The sequence below is a fragment of the Rutilus rutilus genome (assembly GCF_951802725.1).
Source record: "Rutilus rutilus genome assembly, chromosome: 2".
NCBI lineage: Eukaryota > Metazoa > Chordata > Actinopteri > Cypriniformes > Leuciscidae > Rutilus > Rutilus rutilus.
In genome coordinates, this window is record NC_140210.1 from 50,216,110 (window position 1) to 50,243,408 (window position 27,299).

Sequence of the window (27,299 nt, forward strand, 5' to 3'; positions counted from 1 at the left end):
ATGTGACGGAGCATGTGATTTGTTGGATGTAGTGAACGAATACGCCCTTCACTGACTGACTGACCGAGTTGCTTTTGAGTAGGTCTGAACGAGAGAGAGATCTTATCGTTTGTGTACGAGTTGAACGAACTGGTATGTCGTTCATGAACGAAAATAACCAGTTGTTTGAACGATAATGATGGCGAACCGATAGAGCTAGGCTTGTGTAGTTAGCATGTTTGCATCAAATAAACAAATTTACACTTTACCATTGTAATGAAAACAGGTTAATAACGCAATATATTGGTTAATATAACAAAGACAAATTAACATCATTTTTTACTTGGTTTGAGTTAAGGGGGGCGCACTTGACTGTTTACTTGATTTAAATTTACACTTCTCCTTACCTGCTTTTCTTATATTTTGGTTGTGTGTTTTAGTCTTAGTTTTGTGGTATTTTGCACTTTGAACAATTTAGGCTACTTGACTACTTGTGTTCATTTTGTATTATCAAAATGAATTCATTACGTTTTATTCATGTATGCACTTCTCTAAAAACTAAAACAAACCAAAAAAATATGACAGTATTATAGGTCTCATAACGTCAGCAAATAGCATTTCAGTTCGGGCTGTGAAGGGGCATGTATTTGGTTGGATCTACTGAACGAATTTGCCTATCACTGCTGAGATCGCTCTGTTTTGAGTCTGAAGGAGAGGGAGAGATCTCGTTCGTGAACGAATTGAACTGGTACTTTCGTTCGTGAATGAGAGTACTGGGTAGATCGGTCATTTAGCATGTGATTTAATCTCATTCAAAGCGCAGTTATAGGTGTGCACATATAATTGTTTATATTCATATTCAACATACAGAACATCAACGTTATTTAATATAATCCCAGATTTATGAATGTGTATGTCTGTAATTAAAATGTTAATATTATGCAAGAAAACCTTGGTTTGGTCTTCTGAACCACTTATTTAGACTTATGTAAATAAGGCACACATTTTAACAAAGCCAAATCACTTTTTTTTTTGTAACAAGTAAATACGTTCATTAAAACATAACATAAAATACATTCTTTTTCGCCACCTGCTGCAGTATATATCTAATATGAAGAAATTATCACTGAACGAATCAGTGAACGAGTCTTAACGAATCATTTTGGTGAACGAACTGAAAATGAACGAATCTCTGAAAAGAATCACACTTTCCACCACTAACCGTCAAACATAATCTAATGTACACAGGAAAGGGTCAGAGCCCAACTAAAGCAACTACCCATCACAATAATGGTAACTTACAATTTGCGATTTTCTCCTTCAGCGATTCTACTTGTTAACATCAGGTGTCTTCAATAATGCTCAATCATCACTAAATTAATCACTTAGTTATCTCATTAACTTTAACACTCTTGAGTGTGGACTCATACACTCCCAGGGGTGTTAATTTAACACTGGAGGTTTTGCTGTATACAAAGAGCCGTAGTTAACTGACAAGCTGAGCCATATCGCATTAATTATCGTTGGCGATACGTCCGCGATATTGATGTGATTTGGCTCAGCTTGTCAGTTAACTACGGCTCTTTGTAGTAAATGCCGCTTTATCTGAAAGCAGGTGATGGCGATTTACTACTAATCAAGGAACCGGCTTAACTGACGAGATGCGCATAACAATATCGCGATTTAAATCGCCCAGCCATAGCTTCAGGCACTTTCTGCTGTTTCCTGCATCATCAATACAAAGGTCCAGTTTAGCCTGTTTAAGTGTGTTTGAGTTTATTTGAGTGTTCACAGATTCCTGTTGTTGGCTTTTGAAGCTGATAACATGTGGTTGAATGTACAATACACAAACACAGTAGTATGAGTCTGCAGGGAGTTTTTAGGTTGGACTGCAAGTCTTTATTCTTGTTGAAGGCCGGTGTGATATGAAATCACTTCCTGTTTAGAGTTAGCAGCATAGAACACACACACACACACACACACACACACACACACACAAAACACTACTCATTCTGAAGATCACAGCTCATATGTGTAGACGTACTGTCCGACATACTGTAAGAGCAAATTATGAAATCAAAATATTGAATGCAGAGATATTAAGAATAGAACTGGAGCTTGAACACAGAGTTACTGTCAGGATGAAGGAGAAGATGAAAAGTACAGTAAGCAGAAAAAAGGCCAGTGTGAAATCACTTCCTGTTTAGGGTTAGCACTATTTTAAAAACACTCATCACTCTAAAGACCACAGCTCATCTGTGAAGACGTACTGTCAGACACAGCGAATAATGGATTCAGAGGACATTTATGAAAATGTTGAACGCAGAGATATTGAGGACACATTCGGACCTCGAACACAGAATCACAGCCAGGATGAAGGAAAAGATGGAAAGCGCAGTAAGCAGAAAACTACTTTAAAGCAGAGATGATGTCGCAGATGATGTTGTTAAAGGTGTCACTAAAGTTTCAGGAAATGACTGTTACCTACCATTTCAAATACTTTTCTAAGAACATGTGTTTGTGTTTCTGATTTTATATTTAACATATTATTTTATTAAATTATTTAAATATAAAATGTTTATTTTACTTTTTCAACATTCTTTGGATATTTTATAATTTGGTAATGTTTGTCTTATAAAAGAATATACTGTAAAACCTCTATCTACAGCATTATCTAAAGACAAGGTTATATTATCTAAAAAGGTTGATATTGAAACATATTTTCTAATGCATTTCCGGAGGAACTGCGAAGTGTGCTTGCTCGGGCGCGGTTCACTAACGTGAGCAGGAAGTGGATAAGGGTGCATTGAAGTTTGCTGGATCTGAGAATTTCAACAATAGTACTTTTTTCAAGATTGTGCAAAAAGGTGAAAAGTTATGTGCATTAAGAGACATGTCTGCAATGTAGACTGGTGCCAATGGCATTGTTTATGTGGCTTGGTTGTTGGTTTTGAAATATTTGGTTATACAGCAGAGAGTGGGAGTGTTTTGGGTGATGAAAAAGTATTGAAAAGAAGTTGACAGTCTTTATTTACTGTATCCAATAAGCCAATACAAAACTCCCCCAGCTGTTCTGTGGTTGAGTGTTCCCTTTGATTAGGAACAAATTTACTATCTCAAATTAAGGTCTACCGTAATTAGCGATGCTTTGATTGGTGCTGTCAAGATGGTTGTCATCACCTACACAGAATCGCTGATTTTTATAGCCTACCGTCAGTCCTCATATTGTAATTAAATGAAAAACGCTATCAGTTTCACTATTAGCTTACTCTAGCGATGCAGTCGCAACAACATGGATAACGCTGTTTGGCCTTGCCTAACTTTATATGACATATGCACCATATGCTAGAGTTACACATCCCGCTGCCATTTCAGGGCTTGAATTTCAGTGCGGGAATGTGGGGATTGCGCATAATTTAAACCATTCCCGCAAGGTTAGCTTTTATAGTGTGAGAAATTCCCGCACAAAAATATTCGCTTCATCTCAGAGCAAATGATTAAAAAATAAATTCACAGATGCGAGAAAAAAGATGTCAAACTGTCTTTTATTTTCTAATTTAATTCCTCAATCAGCGCTGGACCGGCATTCTCTGTCTTCCGCTGACCCTGGCCGTAGACAGATCATATGTTTCACGCTGTCAATGCAGTGGTCTGCGTTGCGCTGATCTTATTCACACTATCGAGTGTAGGTGCAGCATTCTAACATTGAGTCATAATGAGCTGTTTGTGAAGAAATGATCCGCTTCCAAATTATGTCATTTTAATCACGAAATTGAAACATTAAAAAACAATTTGCTCTTTATGGTATGCGAGTGATAGAGCGCGGCAGCAACGAACCAACTGATCAGCTTGCAGCGTAACAACATTGAATGTTTGGCCTTACAGCTGATCATAGCCTTTTCATCTCCATAAATATATCTAGTAGTAAAGCTAATGCAAGGGCTAGAAATCTATTAATCTTTTGCTGATATTTCCTTGTCATCATGGTGAGCGCAGTTCATGGTTGCATAGCAACGACAGACGCCACGGGTGCGCTCGCGCTTTCCACTTGTTTTTACACATCTAGAACGACGTTGTTGATTGTTTGAGCATGTGACTGCGCGTTTCTCCTTGTTTTCTATTGTTATGCACAGCATATTTCCCGCGCGCACAAACTCAGCCACAGACAATGAATTGTTCGGTTAGCGAAGAAGAGCATGATCATGATGATGTATTTTGTATAAAGTTTTTTTTTTTTTGTTATTAACTGTCTTGAGAACTGGAAATGCACAATTCATGCATACAAATCTGTAGATATTAATAAATGAAGATGATTAAATTAGACCGATGCATCAAAAGTTATCCCCCCCCCCATAATCTTTAGATCCCCCCGTGACCCATGTAAGCGGTGGAATTCCCTCCCAGTTTAAAAAACGAAATTCAGGCCCCTGCATTTATTTAGACAAACCTAGTTAAAACGAATGCAGTCTATACACTGACTTGGCAGCTATGTGAAATGTAATACAACATTGCCACCTACTGTCTAAATGCATTAACATTAAAAGTGTGAGATGAAACTCTTTTGCATTGACATAAGTAAATGTGTTTGTCAATTAGCCTGAAATAAAAAATACAAATAAAAAATCCAATCTTGTGCATCCTCACATTGGAGTCCCGAGTTCATGTACAAAGTTTGGTTTCGATACGTGACAGAGTTCCTGAGATATGGACGACTTCCTGTTTGGCGACTACGCCGCCGATTTCGTTTGGCTGTGACGGGCAAATGCTTCCCGAAAATCAAAAATCCTTCTAGTAACTTTTGTGAGGCTTGGTCCAAGGATCATGTACGTCCAGTTTCGTGAAGTTCGGACCAAATTTGTGACCTGTGAAAATTTAGTTTCGCTTTCTGTTCAATCCAATATGGCGGATGAAGGACATGGACTCGTGATGTCATCTTCGCGAGCAACTTACACCGGTACTGACCGGACGTTTTAAAGTTGGAACGGTGTCTCTGTCTCAAAGGGCCTAGGTGCAGGAGCTGGCCAAAATTGAACTCCCGGGAATAATAATAAGAAGAAGACTTAAGAAGAACAATAAGTGTGCTGCAAGGGTATTCACTGATGTGTGTGTGTTTTGTCTCTGTTTGTCAGGAGGAAGCAGGTGTTTGGTGTTGATGACAGTGTGTCTCGGGCTCATTTGTGTTCTTCTGCTGGTCTTCATCACACTGTACATCACCATCACAGCAGAGAGAGACCTGTTAAAGAGTTACAAGAACACAGTTGAAGAGTTCAATCACACTATCAACAGCTTGAGTCAGAAGAAACTGGAGTTAGAAAGCAAAGTCATGGATTTGAGTGAAAAACTGAAGAAAGAAACATCTAAACAAGGTCAGTGTGAATCTATGAAAGCCTGTTTCTGCCACAGCTGAGTAAAATGTAATGAGTAATATGATTCTGAAAGAACGTTTCTCATAATTTTGACTAAAGCCTGGTTCACACGGGACGATTTTAAAATTGTCGGCCTATTTTCCAAACCTGAGAGACCCCACACACGGCGATAAAAAATCACGGTTTTAACAGTTTTGGTCGTACAGTGTGTGGTGCGCAGCCACACGGCTAAATCAACACATCACACACAAACCGATTTGACTCCCGAGCATTCCCAGGTCAGACGGGAAATCTCGAAAAATCCCTCGAGATCAAACGTGACTTCAGAGTAAACAATCATGGCGGATGAAGAGGATGCAGTAGCGATAGTTTGTAGTTTGTTTTTAACCGAAAAAAAATGTTATCAAAAGAAAAGGCGATGGTCAAAGAAGATGCCGGCTGTTTTGATTTTGTTTCCCGGTGCTTCCTCGTCACCTCGCTTTCTGATTGGCTACATGCCACAGTCCACAGGCTGCGTGCTCGTTTGTCCCCGGGGGACACCACACACGAGGAGAAATCGGGCCAAAAAAATCCAACATGTTGGATATCCCTGATTTGAGATCGGAGCGGTCCAGACGTCCTGCCGAGCAGACGAGAGCAGTCTTAACACACCACACATGGCAGGAATATCTGATCAGATTATTTTATGATAATCGTAGCATCCTTAAGATTGTCGGAAGGGGTGAATCGGGGCTAAAATCGGCCTAATTATCCTGCCGTGTGAACCAGGCTTTAGTATGGCATTATATTAAGAAGGTTCTTCATAAAAGTAAGAGAGAGAAGGGCACAACCTAACACTTTTTTTTTTTGGCTTTCCACTTGGGGTTCAGAGTGTCTTTTTTCCACACATTTCCAATATTTTCACACATCTGGTCCAAATATTTGGTTTTGTTTCATTAATACAATGTATGATTTTTTATTATTCATTTACCCTGAAAAAAAAAAATTCTAAGTGAAATGTGACAACATGCCCCAATGAACATATTGCAAAACAACTACACAGCACAGTTCAAAACAATGTGAAATCAAACCAATTTAAATAATTATGAAATTGTTGCAGTAATGAATAATTTAAGTAATAAGTTCAGTCGTTGTGATAGAAAGATTGCTTGCTCTTAACTCTTAAGAGATCTGTTTGAGAAAAATGGTCGGCGGTCCCGGCTCATGGTCTAAAAGGGTTGTCCTTATTCTCTTAATGAGTAATGGGTGTTTTGGGCGTAACATGAAATAAACCAACCAGAGTCTCATCCCCCATTCCCTTTAAATGCCAGTTGCACTCGCACCATGGTGGATTCGCTATTTACATGAAAGAATTTGATAGTGGAAAGACTGAATGCTTCTCCAGAGCGCAAACGGATCTGCTTGTGCACAAGGTTAAAGCTGTGTGTGTGTGTGTGAGGTTAAAGCGCGCAAGCAGACTATCTACGGGACAAGCCGGATTCCTATGGGGCGCCGTTTGTAAAGCTGCTCACGCTGAAAATAACAGCAACATTTTGTCACATTTATTTATTTTATAATGAGACTTATTTAGCATACCACATATATACTCCAGCACTAACTGCTGTTGCTGCTGCCAGAGCTGCACCTCCTGCTGCTCCTATTATTGCTGTTTTCCCAACAGTTAATGCAGCTGCTCCCACTGTAGCTGCTAGTCCTGCTCCTGCCACTGCTTCTGTTGTATGGGGCGCCATTTGTAAAGCGGCTCACGCTGAAAATAACAGCAATATTTTGTCACATTTAGCTTCAAACAATGTTTAAAAAACTGGTATGAATTTTTGACGGTCACTTTTTAGCACATTTACAACAATATTTGTCAACTTAGAGATATTTAAAAATAGTTAAATCTAAATATTAAATGTTACACCTAAATGTTAAATGTTAAATCTAAATGTTAAATGTTAAATGTTAAACCTAAATGCTAAATCTAATGTTAAATCTAAATGTTAAATCTAACTCTTGGACATGGATTATCGTGATAATAACTACCTAAAATAATAAACACGTTTGGAGAAACTGTAGCAAGCGAACATGACAGAGAGTGATGACAGAGTGATGACATGACATTCAGTCAAAGTGAGCCCCCTCCTGGCTGGCTATTATGGCTACAGGTCATAAGTCCTAGCCTAGAAATCTAGACGCACCCTAGCGGCAGCAAAATGTATTTTGCAGCCAGGGTAGTCTAGCAACTCTCCATAGACCTTTTTGCTGCAAAAACCTAAATTGGGTCAGGCCAATCACGTCGTGTATAGAGTCGGTGGGGCGGGCTTAACAAAATGACGACAGAGTTGCGACGGTTAGGGAACCTTGAAAACAAAGAATGGAGGCTGCTGCTGGAGAACAGCGGCCTTTTGAATCGGCTTTGGCAAAAGCAAAGAACGGCACTTCAGTCATTTTTAAAAAAGGAAGATGTGTTCGGAGTTTTGCCGACTGGATACGGAAAAAGTTGAATATACCGATCAGAGCCATAGAGAGATTCTCTATGGCTCTGATACCGATTAGCTCCGCTTGTTGCTCTGATTGGTTGTAGCGCTGTCCTATTGCGTGCAGAGGGATTTTGAGAGACAACCGTTTATCCCGCCCCTCGGATGAAGCCGTGTCTATGGAGAGTTGCCAGACCTAACATCTTGATGTAGGTCTGGCTTGCCAGGCTACATAAGTCCCGCACTTTTCATAAAAGTGGCACTAGCCTACTCTTCAAATACAGTTTTTCCAAACGTGTTTGTTATTTTAGGTAGTTATTATCACGATAATCCATGTCCAAGAGACCATTTCCTCGGATGAGATGGTTTTTATTCATTATTTGACACTAAACCATGCTATAAACACACACTGACCTCCTTAAGCTTTTATTTTGGCACTTCCGGTTACCGGCATTTTGAATTTGCATTTTAGTTAAAGTCCCTGTAAAGGCAATTCTACAAAAAAATTCTAAACACATTATAAGTGCTAGAAATGTATTGCTAAAACATGTTACAAAGACTGAGAACTGTGAAGTACTAAATTGTGGAGTTAGACCGTTTAACAGTTTTTCACCCTTGCTGTGAGCCAGATTTTTTGGGCGGGGCTAAAACGGGGGCTTGATGACGCACTGCGACCCCCTGAGCTTGATTGGGCCCCTACTTGATGACGCACGGAGTCACTAAGCCTATCGCTCAATCGCGAGTTACTATCAGACAGCCTACAGTTTGCTAGCTACTATGCCCACGGCTCTGGCTATGCCTTCGTCATGTAAATGCGAATTCCCTGGATGCAATCACTTAGAAAACAGATCGGTGTCCTTATTTAAATTTCCGAAAAATGATCATATCAAGAGGAGGTGGATTTATCTTGTGAAGAGCTAACGTTACCTTGATGGAGAGCTGATGATCACCACCACACCCGCCTCTGTAGAGATCAGGATAGTTTACTTTCGTTGGAGACAACTGGAATTCACTGATAATCCGCTGTTACTGGTGAATGGGGCCGAACTGACTATCTCCCGCTGTCCGCTTCGGCCTTCATCCTCCCGTCGCGCCGACCTGCACGAGCTGTGCGCGAGTCATATTTCCCGCGAGTGGGCGTGGTTTCAGCGCAGCCAGCGGACACGCCCCCAGCGTTTGAGAGCTGAGACTACTGCTCATTTTTTCGAGATTTTGATAGCTTATTTTATTTACTTGGCGGCTTTTTTAATCATTGAAATTGGGCTGGGTGGCTAATAACACATTTTTCGGTGGTATGACAAACTCAGAACACATACTTAATTTTGACTTTACAGGGACTTTAAATATTTAGTTTCACCCGAAACATTTAGATTCAACATTTAGATTTAGATTTAGATTTAGATTTAACACTTAGATTTAGATTTAACATTTAACATTTAGGTGTAACATTTAATATTTAGATTTAACTATTTAAAATATCTCTAAGTTGACAAATATTGTTGTAAATGTGCTAAAAATTGACAGTCAAAAATTCATACCAGTTTTTTAAACATTGTTTGAATCTAAATGTGACAAAATGTTGCTGTTATTTTCAGCGTGAGCCTCTTTATAAACAGCGCCCCATAGATTCCACCATATCTTTATGTACACAATAAGTAATCCTTTAATTTTTCATATTTAAAAATGTGTCCCGCCTATAGGCACACATTACACTCTCAGAAAATAAAGTACATAATTGTACCTTTAGGGGTACAGTGGCTTGTCACTGGGAAAAGCAAAAAGAAAGTAAAACAACAGTGAAGGCAGTGACGCGGTGGGCGCCATAATGTAATGTAATGTGAATGTAGCGGTGGCACATTCTATGCTAATTTCACCCTCACGCTCTGTCAAGGTGATATCGCGAGACAGCTTCTCACTCGACGAGAAAGCTCATCACATTTTAATCTCGCGAGATCTCGTTGTACAAGATCTTGTCACACACCTAGTTCCCAGCAAACACATTTACATTGTGGCAACGTCTCTGGCACGTTGCATTTCTGCTATGGCAACGTCGCTGTCTACATGCTCGCAACATTGTAACAACGTACACAGCAAAATCCCCAGAGTTAAATTAACTCTGCTCAGAGAACATTTGGTCCCTCTCTACAGAGAGTTAAAATAACTCTGAATCAGAGTTAAAGTTAATGAGATACTTAAGTGATTAATTAAGTGATGATTGGGCATTAATGATGAACACCTGCTGTCAACAAGCAGAATCACTGAATGAAAGAGATTCAATAAGAACAGAGAAAAAGAGAAACAGCATTACCAGCTTCACTTATTACTAACCAGACTGACTTTATTTCTGTCAGACGTCTACAGAAGTTCTTATTGAGAATTAACAGAGGTTTAGATGTTGATGATTTATTGAAAATGTTTGGTCACCATTGTGGTGACCAGTGTTTCCTTTAGTTGGGCAGTTTGACTCTTGGCTTTTTTTGCGAGTTTGTGGTTTTTGTAACAGTTTTACCATAACACGTAAATTGTTGCAAAGAAAGCCAGAAGCAAAAGTGATCAGGTGATCTAGTTTTCAACAATAAAAACTAGAATAATGTCATCACTGTCCCAAGTGGTTATTTGATGTTAATAGATTATATTCATCAACAATACTCTCTTGCCACAGGTTGGACATTCAATTTTATTTTTATTTTTTTTAAATACATAATGGGGATTTTTTTTTTTTTTTTTTTTTAAGACACAGACGTCAAGAATCAGCTTATGAATCTCAAGAATGGTGACATGTTTCATGCCGCAATGCATCCTGGGAGCCATGAGTTTTATACTATTATGGCTCCCAGCATGCATTGTGACATGAAGCATGTCACCATTGTTAAGATTCATATGCTGATTATTGATGTCTATGTCTTAAAAAAAAAAAAAATCCCCATAATGTATTTTAAAATCCAAAGAAACTCTGATCTGTGACAAGAGAGAATTGTTAACGAATATAATCTATTAACTTCAAATAACCACATTTGGACAGTGATGAGATAAGTGCCTTAACCTACTTTTTGTTGTCAAAAACATTATCACCTTATCATCTTTGTCTCTAGCTTTCTTTGTAACAAATTACGTGTTTTGATAAAAACTGTTACAAAAACCATAAATTCACAAAAAAAGCCAAGAGTCAAACTGCCCAACTAAAGGAAACCCTCATCACCACAATGGTGACCAAACTTTTTCAATAAATCATCAACATCTAGACTTCTATTAATTCTCAATAAAACTTTTGTAGACGTCTGACAGAAATAAAGTCAGTCTGGGGTGCGTTTCCCAAAAGCATCGTTGGCCAACTATGATCGCAATTCCCATTGAACCTATAGGTAACGACGGAACTTGTGACCATAGTTGGCTTTGGGAAACGCACCCCAGGTTAGTAATAAGTGAAGCTGGTAATGTTGTTTGTGGAGTTGTTTAATCCTCCTCTGCTGAGATCTTCACAGATTTAATGTCTTTTGTCTTCAGTTGATTTAATCTAAGGCTGTGGCTGGAAGTCAGTTTTAGTTCTTGTGTTTCTCTTTTTCTCTGTTCTTATTGAATCTCTTTCATTCAGTGATTCTGCTTGTTGACAGCAGGTGTTCATCATTAATGCCCAATCATCACTTAATTAATCACTTAAGTATCTCATTAACTTTAACTCTGATTCAGAGTTATTTTAACTCTCTGTAGAGAGGGACCAAATGTTCTCTGAACAGAGTTAATTTAACTCTGGGGATTTTGCTGTGTAGAATTGTAAGAGGTGACAGGGCTGTGGCAACGTTGTTGCGTGACATTCAGCAACTGAGAGATGACGTTCTGACAACATTTTTATATGGTGCATTTTGTTAGATAATTATATACTTTTTATCGTTTATTGTTTATCTATATTATTATTTAATGGGGTTATCAACACCTGCAAGTGTAGCCTACACTTTGAAGAGTAAAAATGACAGGTTTGGTTTAATTCAACTTTATTAAAACTGCATATAATCAAATTGCACTTCCAAAAGTCATACATTTGTAAAAAAAAAAAAAAAAAAAGAAAAAAAAAAAAGGCTATAATAAATAAAACATAAAAACCAAAGGCAAATCAGAACATTTAATGAACAAAACCGGGTCTGTATGGCAGACAGTAACCGAAAGCAGGCGTCACCGGGGAAACATCCACAAATCCAGAGGAGCAAAGAAACGAATGAGAATAAATAGCGGGAAAATTAAACGAAAAACTAAACAGTGCGAGCGATGCTACATTAATCACATAAGAAATAAAGTTGTAGGTTGTGTTTGATAGCTGAGGTAGGCTAAACGCAATACTCACCTATCCTTGCTCGATGATGAACGACAATGAGCCCAACAACAGGTGGTTGGAATTTAAAAGGCTGATTTTCCCGCTTCAGGGCAGTGACGAGTACATTATGTAGTCCAGTGGTTGTCCAGACACCCTATGCACAACCTTAAGCAATGGCCCTGAATGGTGGTTTAATGTCAACATTGTGAAAACGCTGTAACAACCTTTACCACACAACGTAGTTATAGCAACCTTTTGGCCATGTTGATAAAACGTTGTTAGAAGGTTGGCTACGTTGTGCCAGCGTTCTGTGTTTGCTGGGTTTATACCAAGTGGCAACATTCTAATATGAAAAATGAAGCCTACCCGGGAGTGCGGAAAACTGCAATACATAGAAAATCCGCTAGGGGCAGGTCCCAAAAGGGAGCAAATGTCCATAGACCCCCATGTTAAAATGTCCGTTTTCACAGCATAAATTCATGTTTTTACAGGTTGGTGCCATGGACTTTTATTGTATTTTTCGATAGGTTCCGAGTGCCTGACGACTGTGAGGGGCGTGAATTTTTTTCTAACTCGTTAGTTTAGATCGTATTTAGATATAAAATGTATGACAAATAAGGGCGTGGTTAACTTTGATTGACAGCTGATAACGAGCATAGGCTGCGCCGAGTGGAATTCCTGAAATTTGACGTCTCGGCCATGATCTGACACAACACACCATACCACAAGATTTTCCAAGATGGCGCCGCCCATACCCCCCATAAACGGCCTCAAAACCGTTCTTCAGAAAGTCTATGGGTGACGTCACAGACGCTTTGTCCATATTTTTTACAGTCTATGGTTTATACACACAGCTCTCACTGGCCTACGTCTGCTACATTAGCTGTGTATACACTTTTAAGAAGTTTGTGTTTCTATCAGGATTTCTGTGGGGTCCAGATGGCTTGTTCATATCTAGTGAGTTAAAGAGCTGGTCTGAGAGCAGGCAGTTCTGCAGAGATCGAGGAGCTGATCTGGTCATTATCAACACTGAAGAGAAACAGGTGAGTTTGTGTGAGTGCCCTAGTGGGAAAAAAGTATACTTTATTGTATTTGAAATATATTCCCTTTTTCAATAGTACATTGCAAATATACTAACAAAAAGGGTACTGTCTTAAATATTAAAAGTATATTAGCATCATGCTTTTGTCACGTTTTGGGTGTTTGTTTCTTGTTCCTGTCTTTTGTCTGTCATGTGATCCCCTGGTTTTAGTCTTGTGATCCTGCCATGTGTTCTCTTGTCTGTTGTGTCATGTTGTAATTGGTTCATTGATAATTGTTCACAGGTGTCCCTTGTCTTGTCATTAGTATTGTGTGTATTATATGGTGCGTTCAAGTCCTCCTGGGAAGTTCGTACGTACGAGGTGGGAAGTCGTGCTTATAATGGCATGTGCGTTCAAGTCACTTTCGTCGGAGCAAAATGGCGGAGTACTTTCTCTTAATTAATTACACAAAAATACAGTATGGTTCTTAAACTCTTGTTCTAGAAAATGAAGAACAAAGAAATGTGCATCAGGTGTACTTTGTATTTTTATGTTTTTAATTAATTTATGAAGCCACTGCCAACACATCGTTACATGTTGCATTGTTATATTATAATACTATCATATTCTGTGTTGGCGATTAGAAAAGCCTGACAATATCACAGCTAAATACCTTTACGTATTGTGTATTCCGCCATGTTAATCACTGACACGCCCCCAACTCGTAAAGTTCGGAGCTTAGAGAAAATCCCGAGCTCCCCACTGGTATTTACGACATTGTGTTGGCGTTCAAGTGCGTTCAACTCGTAAATACGATCTATACGAGATGACTTGAACGCACCATAAGCCCTCTTGTTTGCCCTGTGTCTTTGCCGAGGGTTGTTTGTTCTATGCCCCGGCTCTGGTGTCTTGTTTTTGAAGTTTTAGTTTAGAGTTTCCATGCCTCGTCATGCATTTGTTTTATGTTAAATGTTTTTTTTTGTAAATAAATTGCGTTGTTGAATACTTTTCTTTCGTCGAAGCAAGAAACCAGGAGACGTTTGGGATCACGTTCAAGAAGTTAGTCTTTATTGAGGACTTCGCGTTGATGTGGCTGCAGTTCTTCCAAAACAGTCTGACTGAGTTCTATACAGTATAGTTTTTATACATTTACAAGGAGGAGGGACTTTTGGAGGTGGAGACAAGTCAAACAAAGCAGAGGGATGATTTGATTCAATAAAGAATCAGCATAACACTTTCATTCAAATGATCCAATCAGCCTGATAGTATCACCCATACCTTCACATGATCATAGCTTAACTTGGGGTCATGACACTATTCAGGAGGTGTATACAGATACAAAGGTTAATGTCCGATGACTGGGTTGCTTAATCTTCTTTGAACTATCATCATCTATGCCTCACATGAACATAAATTAAACATATTCCCACATTTCCCCCTTTGAGAGTTCTAATAACTCTCACAAAAAACAAATTTAGATACTTAAAAGTTAATTGTTGTAACTTGAAAAAGTTACAGGCATATAGCAAGTTCAATCTTGTAACGTGTGTGATAGTTACAGGCACATAGCATATGTTCTGTGTTGATTTTCTGTAATTGCATGTTGACACAGAAACAAACATGCAATTAGGGTCCGTGAAGTTCTTACGGGTAATATTCTTTTATGGTTGGACCAGTCATTTTCTCGTGCGAGGCGTTTTTGAATGAAACACTTGATACTGTGGACGCATACGTAGAATGCCAGTAGAAGAAATAACAGCAGAATTGCTATTTCTCTAATCCACAGCCAGGGTTTACCAATCAAGTTTCTGAACCATGAAGAATTGTCTTCAGTCATCTGGTGTAATTTTGTTGAAAGATCAAGGATGTCTTGTTGGATTTTGTTCAAGTTCTCGGTTGGATCCATTAACCCGGTGCAGCACTCAGGGCCGATAATGGTGCAGGCTCCCCCTTGCGTTGCAAGAATGTAATCCAAGGCTACTCTGTTCTGAAAGATCATGATCTTGTGCGAAGCGAGAGTGTTTGTGATGTTGCCCAGGGCCAAAACCGTATCATTGGCCAATTTCTGTACAGAATCTGACAGGCTTCTGACTTGATCGAGAGCCTGCATGACCCCATACGATGGGATTAAGGCTCCAAGAGTTCTTGACCACCACGTTTGAACACAAGTGAGTCCTGGAATGCAGCCATCTTTGTTGATAGAAGGAGCTGAATCATGTAACTGTGGAGATAGTGTGTGCCACCCATGGGATTTCTGGCAATCTTGATCATGTTGCTGGATGACTGAAGTTCCCGTAGAAGAGTCTCTGCGTTGTGTATTTTTCTTCTGTGTTGGTTGTAGTCTCTGCAGTTGGTCTAGTTGTTTTCTGGAGGTTGGGTCTTCATATGCAGGTGTGTAGGTCAGTGCATATGGTTCTCAGGATAACCGTCAAGTGGTATCTGCTAGGGGTGACCCCGAATAGTCGAAGATTCGATGCTTCGATAGGAGGAGCCTGATTCGACTACCGATCTGTCGAATCTTCGCAGAGGTGTTATGAAACAAGGATCATGCCACTTTGGCTATATGAGGGCGCTCAATGTCTGATTTCACATATAACTAACTTTTCTGTTAATACGTTAATATTCACCCTATTATGATAATGCTGTATATAAAAATGTGCAAAGAAAAAAGCTTTTAATAAATATTTTTTAACGTGCATGAATAAATCCAAACACCCCGTGACAGATTTAAGTTTCACTTTCAATCCGTGACCGACAGAGGAGCGTCTTTGCGGCAAGGATTTAAATCTTCAACAATGTCTGGGATAAGAAATTCTAAAGTGTGGATGTACATCATCAGAAAGGATATTCTCCAAGGCTGGATTTAGCATCAGGAAAACCATGATCGCACATCTGCCGGCCAACGTTAACACGTTTCACGCATCTGCACTCAAAAAAAAAATTTGGTCTAAAAATAAGATTTATGTATTTTAATTGCATAACAAATTCCCATGCATTTGGATTACATAGTTTTAACATAAACCAATCAATAATCTGAATGTGATTCATATGTTTAAGTCATATCTAAATGAAACAGATAAGATTTATGTAATTGTATTAATAAACTGAATGTGATTTATATTTGTCAGTCGTATGTAAATGAAACAGGTAAGATTTATGTAATAGTACACAGAAAAACGCCCATGTTAAATTAACACTGCTCAGTGTTCATATGTGTGCACACTACAGAGTTAAAGCGGTGTTGAAGTTAATGAGATAATTAAGTGATGATTGAGCATTAATTATGAACACCTGCTGTTAACAAGCAGAATCACTGAAGGAAAGAGAAGCACAAGAACTACAACTGACTTCAGCCACAGCCTCAGATGAAATCAACTGAAGAGAAAAGAAGACATTAAATCTGTGAAGATCTCAGCAGAGGAGGATTAAACAACTCCACAAACAGCATTACCAGCTTCACTTATTACTAACCAGACTGACTTTATTTCATTTCCGTTTGAATGAAATCAATAGTTGTATTTTAAAGTCACCATGATGGTGGTTAGCATTTGCTTTAGTTGGGCTCTTGACCCTTGACTCTTTAATATAACATTTTCTCTGGCTGCTATAATTATGTGTTTATGAAACACATTTGTTACAGCAAAAAAGCCAAGAGAAAATGAGATGAAGTGATGTTGGCTGTTTATTGATGAAGGTGAAATCATCATATTGTGTGGCCTGAATCACTTAACTTTTTCAGTGTCTAATGCTTTGATTATTGGGGTTATGTGATTTTGTTTTATTTATTATAGTAGCTGTGTGACCTGACAGCATTAGATCCAACAGTTAATCAAATAATATAAAGAATTTTAAAAACATTTAGTGCTTTAAACTTTCTCTTCTACATTATTACTTAGACATCAAGAATCAGTGTATGACTCTCAACAATGGTGACAATCAATGAAATGCTTCATACTGCAGTGCATGCTGGGTACCACCAATCAAAACTCACCCATATCTCCCAGCATGCATTGCGGCATTAATAAATTATGCATCAGGATTTTTTGTATCTTTTGTCACCATTGTTGAGATTCATATGCTGTTTCTTGATGTCTGTGTGAGTCTAAGAATTGCCATAGATGAAAGGTTTTTGTGCACTAACTATAAAAAAAAAGTATATTGTTTGATAAACAACACTGTTAGATTTCATGCTGTAAAATCAAATGGCTTCTGTTATGAATAAAACAATATTAAAAAGCATTAGACACTGAACAAGATCAGCTAATGAGGCAATTACATGATGATGACTTTGTCGTCATCATCATCATCAATAAACAGCCAACATCACCTGATCTCTTTTTTTCTTGGCTTTTTTGCTGCAATAAACGTGTTTTATAAACACATAATTATAGCAGCCAGAGAAAATGTTATATTAAAGAGTCAAGGGTCAAGAGCCCAACTAAAGCAAACGCTAACCACCATCATGGTGACTTTAAAATACAACTATTGATTTCATTCAAACGGAAATGAAATAAAGTCAGTCTGGTTAGTAATAAGTGAAGCTGGTAATGCTGTTTGTGGAGTTGTTTAATCCTCCTCTGCTGAGATCTTCACAGATTTAATGTCTTCTTTTCTCTTCAGTTGATTTCATCTAAGACTGTGGCTGAAGTCAGTTGTAGTTCTTGTGTTTCTCTTTCCTTCAGTGATTCTGCTTGTTAACAGCAGGTGTTCATAATTAATGCTCAATCATCACTTAATTATCTCATTAACTTCAACACCGCTTTAACTCTGTAGTGTGCACACATATGAACACTGAGCTCATTAACTGAGTGTTAATTTAATGGTTAACTTTTAAGGAATTAATTTGATTAATTATTACTCAATTATAATTTGTTCAATTTAAGGCGAGACACGGCAGGCAAAAACATCGTTTTTTTTTTTACTGGTCAATTTTGAGATTTGGGGATATTTGTCTTCAATAGCATGTCTTCTTTCAGACTTGTGTTGAAAAAAAGTCCGAAATACACATTTAGGTCTTTATTTTATTACACTTTGTCTGTTTGCGTCTGTAGATTTCTCATAAATTCAACAAAAGTTTGCGTTCTTAATCAACGTGCTGCTCCGCGATCTCTGCCGTCAGCCTGTCATCAGAAGCACCATTAGGCAGCTCTCTCTCTTGTGTACAATCCTGTCGGATCCAAATATGGTCATTTCCTTTCTATCAGCAACCAATCGTGAAAGTAAAAGGGCTGAATGCGCAATCTCATTGGCTGATGAAAAATCTTTAAAGCCCGTTTTCTCAAAATGACTTTTCTCTCATACTCCAAGTCCGAAATCTCCACTTCAGCAGCACCTATATACACCAAACTTTCCAGACTTGTACCTAGTTATATTATGAAGACATTTACAGAGGGATTTGTAAATATATTATTCCTAGCCTGATTTATATAACATTTTATTCCAAAAAACATGGCGAAAATCATTTTTTTAAGGCTATTGACAGTATTTTCTGATTTACAGGATAACAAAAGTAGATATCCATAAATCCCTCTGTAATTTTTTTCCCATCTAATATATGAACACAATGAAAAAATAATTTTTAACCTGGCTTTATCCAATACTCAGATATCGTTTTTTAAAATATATGCAAATTAGTGCATATTTGATTAGATATTGCCTGATTTGCATATTTAAACATTAAATTACAGAAAACTTGTAATACATTTTTTTCTCATCTTAATGTAGGTAATCAACTGGGAAAGTTTCATGGTGATATCTGCTAGTTAAACATTTTACCCTATTCACCTGTAGTGTCTCGCCTTAATTACTTTTACAATTAATTACTAATTGAAATAGCCCGAGTAAAGATTACAAGCACTTTCTGTGTGGAAAAAGTTGCCTAGCTTTTTTTAAGTAAATGTCACTCCACATTTTTTTCAGTGTACTGATAAATGCTTAGTTAGTATAGTTCACTTACACAAGAGTTCTAGTAACTAAAAAATAACTGAGAGTACTTGATAATTTACTTTAGATTTACTCTTGACTTAGTATAGCTTGTTGTGTTTTCATGCTGAATGTTGAAGTATGTGTGCGAGTTTAGCATGGTCAATTGGTATTTGTGGATTTCTCATCAGCTTTTAACTGTATTTCCTGAGGTACATTAGCAGAAACCCTGGCAAAATAATTTTCATTAGACTGTAGGTTGCTTACATGAGTGATTGATGTCCTTAGCTTTAGAATCTCACATGTTAAGTTAGGAGGGTCTCTTTCAGATAAAATCACCTCAAGGATGTCATATCTCCATTATTATTTATTTTATATACTAATTCCTGTTCTAGTTCTTTTAAAAATAGATTTATTTTCAATTATGCAGATGATACTGCTTTAGTGAGCCTTCTATGTGATGGGGAGGAAGAGCATGGACCTGTTTTGGACTTCTTTTTAAACTGGTGTAAGAAATCAAATCTCCTCTTAAATGCCTCCAAAACTAAGGATATGGTTATTGATTTTAGAGTGAGAGTGCAGGATATAACCCATCCTGCATTAATTAAAGGGATAGTTCACTTTGAAATTAATTTTTGATATGTTTTAGCTTACCTCAAGGGCATCCAAGATGTAGGTGTCTTTGTTTCCGCAGTAGTTTCAATTTTGATATTTTTAGGTCAAACCGTTCTTGTCTGTCAGTCAAATAATGCATGTCGATGGTCACTGGCTCAAAACACAAGCACAAAGTCCAAATTAAAACAATTCCCCATCGTCCAAATTAAACAATTCCCCATCGGCCAAATGAAACAATTCCCCATCATAAGTACACATTGATGGCCTAAGACACGAAACGAGCGGTTTGTGTGAGAAAACGAACAGTATTTATATCGTTGTTATCTCTTGAAAACAGCACACGTCCAAATGATCTGACGGCGCGGGCGGATATAGATATATACATAGATGTCGCCTTGGCTACTGCAGTTCATTGGAACGAAACCGTAGCCAAGCGACATCTAGTGTATATATCTATACCCGCCCGCTGGCGGGTATTGATGTATACACTAGATGTCGCCTTCGCTACTGCAGTTCATTGGAACAAAACCGTAGCCAAGGCGACATCTATGTATATCTATACCCGCCCGCGCCGTCAGATCATTTGGACGTGTGCTGTTTTCAAGAGATAACAACGATATAAATACTGTTCGTTTTCTCACACAAACCGCTCGTTTCGTGTCTTAGGCCATCAATGTTTACTTATGATGGGGAATTGTTTCATTTGGACGTGGGGAATTGTTTTAATTTGGACTCTGTGCTTGTGTTTTGAGACAGTGACCATAGACCTGCATTATATGACTGACAGACAAGAACGGTTTGACCTAAAAATATCAAAATTGAAACTACTGCGGAAACAAAGACACCTACATCTTGGATGCCCTTGAGGTAAGCTAAAACATATCAAAAATTAATTTCAAAGTGAACTATCCCTTTAAAGGGGAACAAATTCAATTAGTAACAAATTATAAATACTTTGACATATTGGATCATAAACTCAAATGGGATGTGTGGACTGATTATGTACAGTAAGTAAGAAGACACAACAGAGGTTGTGTTTCTTAAATAAATTACCATCTTTTAATACCCATAGCAGAGTGCTTGTGATGTTTCATGGGGCCTTTATTGAAAACGTTATGACATTCTGTTTGAGTTGCTGGTATGGTAATGCTTATGGTAATTGAAAATTGAAATTGAGATGCTCAGAAGAAATCACTAAGAAAAGTAGTAACAATGACAAGCAAACTGTTGGGAATTAACTTCATTTACATCACTTTGAATGATACAAGGCATCCCTTATCTTATGCTTTTGAATTATTGCCATCTGGCCGACGGTACTGTGTTCCCGATGCACGAAAAACCGGTCCAAACTATCTTTTATCCCCCAAGCAATTTGAAATTGTTCTTCTAGTGTTGATTGATGGGCAGCTGGTCTGGGTATTGTTTGTATATGCCAACCGTTTTTTTTTTTTTTTTTTTTTTTAATGTCTGTGTGAGCTTGCTGCAAACTACTATACGGGGATAAATAAACTTACTTGTACTTCTAAGATATTGTCATAAATATAGAGTGATCTTATCAACCAATTAAAAGTTTCACAACATGTATATGACATAAGTGTTAGCAATAACATTTAAAAAGGCATGAAAAATAGACTTTTTAATGATATAGTTTTAAAAGCAACCGCAGTACTTATCTTACCTGTGATTTCCTGTTGCATCGCTGCATGAATAGAAAGAGAATTACAATAATATAAAATACTTTCCAATGCCCAACAAAATGGGACACTGATCATCATAATGGTGAGTGGTGACACACAAAAAAAAAAAAAAAACATTTTAGGACTTTAGGAGAATGAGTCTATTAAGACTTGTTTTTGTTGTTGTTGTTTTTGCTTGACACAATAGTACTCAAACCAATCTATTAATCTTAATTAGGGTTTTCTGAGTAAACAAGGCATAGTATGTGAATAGTGCATATCACTAGATTTGTACAATTCAGTTAAGACATTAATGACATTTAACTAAAAAGTGTTAGTTAGAATCACTGTTGGATTTTACCGTGCACGATTACTGTCTTTTAAAACTGTCAGTTTATTTTTTTATGTATTAACTGCTATCATAAGAAAATCTGCACTTTGCATCTTCTGTGGAAATGTTTTGCTCCAACACTAGCAGCTCAATATTAATACGACCTTATTCTAGATATCATCATGTGTCTCATTTGTTGGTCTGAAGTGTTGATGTGAAAATCACAGTAAAGTGCAGATGTGTTCCAGCCAGCGCATCCATGTGCATCAACAGCTAAACCTCTGTTCATTCTCAATAAGAACTTATGCAGAGGTCTGACTGAAATAAAGTGTTTTGAACTGCTTTTGAACTACTTTCTGTTTTAATAAAATGGTCAATTGTCATTATTATCACAGCATTTTTGTTTTTATATCATATTTCATTCTTGTGCATCTGTTTGTTGCACTATGGCTATATTTGCTTCAGTCCAGCAGGGGCAGCAGAGAGCAGGTTTATCAGACTGAAGTGATCAGAGAGGAACAGAAACATCAGATTCAGGCACTTTCTGCTGTTTCTGCATCATCAATTCAAAGGTCCAGTTTGGCCTGTTTAAGGATGTTTGAGTTTATTTGAGTGCTCACAGATTCCTCTTGTTGGCTTTTGAAGCTGATAACATGTGGTTGAATATACAATACACAAACACAGTAGTATGGGTCTGCAGGGAGTTTTTAAGTTGGACTGCAAGTTTTTATTCAGTGTGATATGAAACCACTTCTTGTTTAGAGTTAGCAGCATAGAACACACACACACACACCCCCACACACACACACAAATAATTGAAATTGAAATATTGAATGCATAGATATTACAAACACAACTGGACCTTGAACACAGAGTAACTGTCAGGATGAAGGAGAAGCAAGAGCAAAAGTGAAAGCACAAAAAATGTATAGAGAGAAGAGTTTGTTTTGCTAAACATCTTTGGTTGTGGTGTTTGTGGAAGAGTTGTGTCTTCAGCTAATTTTAGAGGTTTACTTACTTTTTCAATATGTTTGTATTCAGATATTTTACTGTATGTTTGTCTTGTAAAAGAATATACGCTATAGAACTGTCTGTAGAATTATCTAAAGAAAAATGTTGATTTTAAATGTTAAATCTAATAATATAGAATGAATTGTTCTTTGTGTGTTTTGTGTCTGTTTGTCAGGAGGAAGCAGGTGTTTGGTGTTGAAGACAGTGTGTCTCGGGCTCATTTGTGTTCTTCTGCTGGTCTTCATCACACTGTTCTTGAATGTTTCTTGATAATAGTCTACATAAAAATCACAAACAACACTTAAAAAAAATGTTTTGTCAGTTCAACTTAGAAAATGTATGTAGTAACAATACCTCCAGCAAGGTAAAATTACTTAATACGTTTTATATTTTTTAGTTTTATACGATGAAAGTCTTTTTCCACCTTGATGTAAATACACTCAAACTAATTATTCACTGTCCTTGGAGAAATGTGAATATGAATATCCTGTTATTTCACGCTTGTGTTTAATAACAGGAAGTCCTCATCGCACAATCTCTATTTCCCATAATCCTTTCTGTTCCTGAACACGACAGTAACGTAAATCATCATTCACTTCCAGTTTATGTTCATCAACACACAGGTCCAGTTTGGCCTGTTTTAGGGTGTTTGAGTCAGTTTAGGTGCTCACAGATTCCTCTTGTAGGACGCAGATGCTAACTTGATCACAGGGAAAACTCCACAATGCTCTGACTATATGAGGATGAATATGCAATATGTGTTCAATCATACAGTAGTGTATGCATACAGAGAGTTTTAGAGTGAGAATGAAATCCAGAGATTTATCTGTGTCTGATCTAATAAAAACCACTTCCTGTGTTGGTACTATTTAAAAACACGGCACACATCTTAAAGACCACACCTCATCTGTGAACACATACTGTAAGACTGTAAGACTGTGAGTTTGAGCTAATAATGGAATCAGGGACCTTTTATGTAAGCAGAAATATTAATAACAGATCGAGACCTCCAACTCAGAGTCGCAACAACGATGAAGGAAAAGATCGAAAGCAAAGTAAGCAGAAAGTTTCCTTTGACGCAGAGACGGTGTCACTAATGTTTGAGCGGATGAGAAATGTTACGTACAGTTTCAATCATAGTTTTCTGTGAAAAAAAACTGTCATTGTTTCTGATTTTATATGAAATGTTCCATATTTTACCGTATAGGAATTCCAGATGTTTGTCATTATAAAAGAACATAAAATATAACTACCGTTTATCTAAAAACAATGCTGGGTTACTAACAAAGGTTTATTTGAAACATATTTTCTAATAATATGAAGGTTATACACTGATATGTGTGTGTTTTGTCTCTGTTTGTCAGGAGGAAGCAGGTGTTTGGTGGTGATGACAGTGTGTCTCGGGCTCATTTGTGTTCTTCTGCTGGTCTTCATCACACTGTACATCAACATGACAGCAGAGAGAGACCTGTTAAAGAGTTACAAGAACACAGTTGAAGAGTTCAATCACACTATCAACAGCTTGAGTCAGAAGAAACTGGAGTTAGAAAGCAAAGTCACGGATTTGAGTGAAGAACTGAAGAAAGAAAGATCTAAACAAGGTCAGTGTGAATCTATGAAAGCCTGTTTCTGCCACAGCTGAGTAAAGTGTAATGAGTAATATGATTCTGAAAGAACTTTTCTCATAATTTTGACGTTGTCCTTATTCTCTTAATGAGTAATGGGTGTTTTGGGCGTAACATGAAATAAACCAAACAGAGTCTCATCCCCCATTCCCTTTAAATGCCAGTTGCACTCGCACCATGGCGGATTCGCTATTTACATGACGGAATTTGACAGTGGAAAGACTGAATGCTTCTCCAGAGCGCAAACGGATATGCTTGTGCGCGAGGTTAAAGCTGTGTGTGTGTGTGTGTGTGTGTGTGTGTGTGTGAGAGAGGTTAAAGTGCGCGATGAGACCATCTATGGGACAAGCCAGATTCCACCATATCTTTATGTACACAATAATAATCTTTTACATTGTAATCCTTTAATTTTTCATATTTAAAAATGTTTGTGTGATGCTGCGCATCAATAAGCATGTTTGAGTGTACGAGCGTTGTGGACCCGCCTATAGGCGCACATTACACTCTCAGAAAATAAAGTACATAATTGTACCTTTAGGGGTACAGTGGCTTGTCACTGGGAAAAGTAAAAAGAAAGTAAAACAACAGTGGAGGCGGTGACGCGGTGGGCACTGTAATGTAATGTAATGTGAATGTAGCGGTGGCATATTCCATGCTAATTTCACCCTCACGCTCCGTCATGGTGATATCGCGAGACAGCTTTTCACTCGACGAGAATGCTCATCACATTTTAATCTCGCGAGATCTCGTTGTACAAGATCTCATCACACACCTAGTTTATACACACAGCTCTCACTGGCCTACGTCTGCTACATTAGCTGTGTATACACTTTTCAGAAGTTTGTGTTTCAGGATTTCTGTGGGGTCCAGATGGCTTGTTCATATCCAGTGAGTTGAAGAGCTGGTCTGAGAGCAGGAAGTTCTGCAGAGATCGAGGAGCTGATCTGGTCATTATCAACACTGAAGAGAAACAGGTGAGATTGTGTGAGTGCCCTAGTGGGAAAAAAAAAGTATACTTTATTGTATTTGAAATATATTCCCTTTTTCAATAGTACATTGCAAATATACAAACAAAAAGTGTACTGTCTTAAATATTAAAAGTATATTAGCATCATGCTTTTGTCACGTTTTGGGTGTTTGTTTCTTGTTCCTGTCTTTTGTCTGTCATTTGTCTGTCATTATTGATAATTGTTCACAGGTGTCCCTTGTCTTTTTCATTAGTATTGTGTGTATTTAAGCCCTCTTGTTTGCCCCCTGTCTGTGCCGAGGGTTGTTTGTTCTATGCCCTGGCTCTGGTGTCTTGTTTTCAAAGTCCTTGTTCGTGGTCCTGTTTTAGTTTAGAGTTTCCATGCCTCGTCATGCTTTTGTTTTATGTTTAATTTTTAAGGACTACAACAAACGGCTGGTAGAGACTACACAACATTCATCCCGGGTTAGTGACATCAACCCCACATATTTAAATAAACCCCGCCCCCGGAACACGATTTATAGATTATCAAGACAGAATATGCTAATCAATGACTAGAAGATGACTACACATCAGCTACATAAATTCATCAACTAACCATTCAGAAATGTCCTGTTGCTTCTACATGTTGTCACTTCTTCTTGAGTCTCTCCATCATTGTCTGACTCCGGTTTGAACATAAAAGGCTTTTGAAATTTCCAGTGCATGTGTGTGTGAGGTAAAAGGACACAAGCTGTTGAAGCTCCGCCCCCTGTGCTGGGAGCAGCAGCTCATTTGCATTTAAAGGAACAGACACAAAACGGTGCGTTTTTGCTCACCCTCAAAATGTGACAACTTTAACAAGCTATATACAAATATCTGTGGGGTATTTTGAGCTAAAACTTCACAAACACACTCTGAGGACATCGAAGACTTATTTTACATCTTGTGAAAAGGCATTATACCACCCCTTTAACACACTTTTGCTGGTGGTTCCCATATAAACACAGAGCGTGTTAAATTCAACACCAGGGATTTTACTGTGCATAGCCTCGTGGGCAGTGCGCTGACATGTGCTTCGTGAGACCCGAGCGGACCTTTCCTGATCCCGTCCCTCCTCTCTCTCTCTCTCTCTCTCTCTCTCTATCCCACCTCACTTCCTGTCTAGCTACTGTCCTATCCTAATAAAAGGCGAACATGCCAAAAAAACAACAACACATTTTTAAATAAAAATAAACAAATATATATAAATACACTTATGGTATATTGCTTGTATGTCGAAGACACTCATAAAGAATTTGTAATGTACTTGTAACATAAATAAAGTACACTTTAATATCACTAATCAAGCATGTAATTAGTCCCTCCACAGCCATATACTTAAAGTGTACAAAGTATACTTGAAGGTAGTCCAATTTAGTACACTAAATACACTTAAAGTTATGCTTTACTACAATTGAATTAAAACTAAAATACTTAGTACAAAATTAGTTGTTTCAAAATAGTACACTTTTTGACTAATCATTAACTAATCATTAACACACTTGAAGTATAATGATAATTAATCTGGCTGCAAGTATACTTGGTATTTATTTATTTTTTCACCAGGGTGTCTGTTAGTTAATGAGAGGAATCACACTTACTGCTGTTTTTATTCACACAGAAACACATATCTTTATTCATCAAAGATAGTGTGTGGATTGGTTTGTCTGATTCTGAGACTGAGGGGATCATGAAATGGGTGGATAATTCACCACTGAAACAAGGGTAAGTCATACAGCACTCACAGAAAATCATGTATATTTATTTATTTTAGTCTTTTTATTGTTATTTTAAAATTAAGACCATACCTCCAGATTGACTGAACATTTGTGAATAATGGAAAATCTGACACATTTCATTCAGGTTTTGGTCCGAAGGTCAGCCGAATAGCAATGGTGGAGATGAGGACTGTATTGTACAGGATCCTGCAGACCCCAGCCTGAACAACTGGCATGATTACCCATGCTCAGATAGGAAACAATGTGTTTGTGAGAAATAG

At 37.8% G+C, this 27,299-nt stretch overlaps 1 protein-coding gene across 1 annotated transcript; it reads left to right on the top strand.

Moving 5' to 3' along the window:
• Positions 1-2,267: 2,267 nt before the first annotated feature.
• Positions 2,268-27,299, top strand: LOC311279561 (uncharacterized protein; the record flags this gene model as incomplete). The annotated part of the gene is made up of 8 exons (XM_084391150.1): positions 2,268-2,376; positions 5,109-5,345; positions 13,032-13,153; positions 22,863-22,872; positions 24,052-24,288; positions 25,165-25,286; positions 26,922-27,025; positions 27,164-27,299. 8 exons carry the CDS (start codon positions 2,268-2,270, stop codon positions 27,297-27,299), a joined length of 1,077 nt encoding a protein of 358 aa, XP_084247276.1.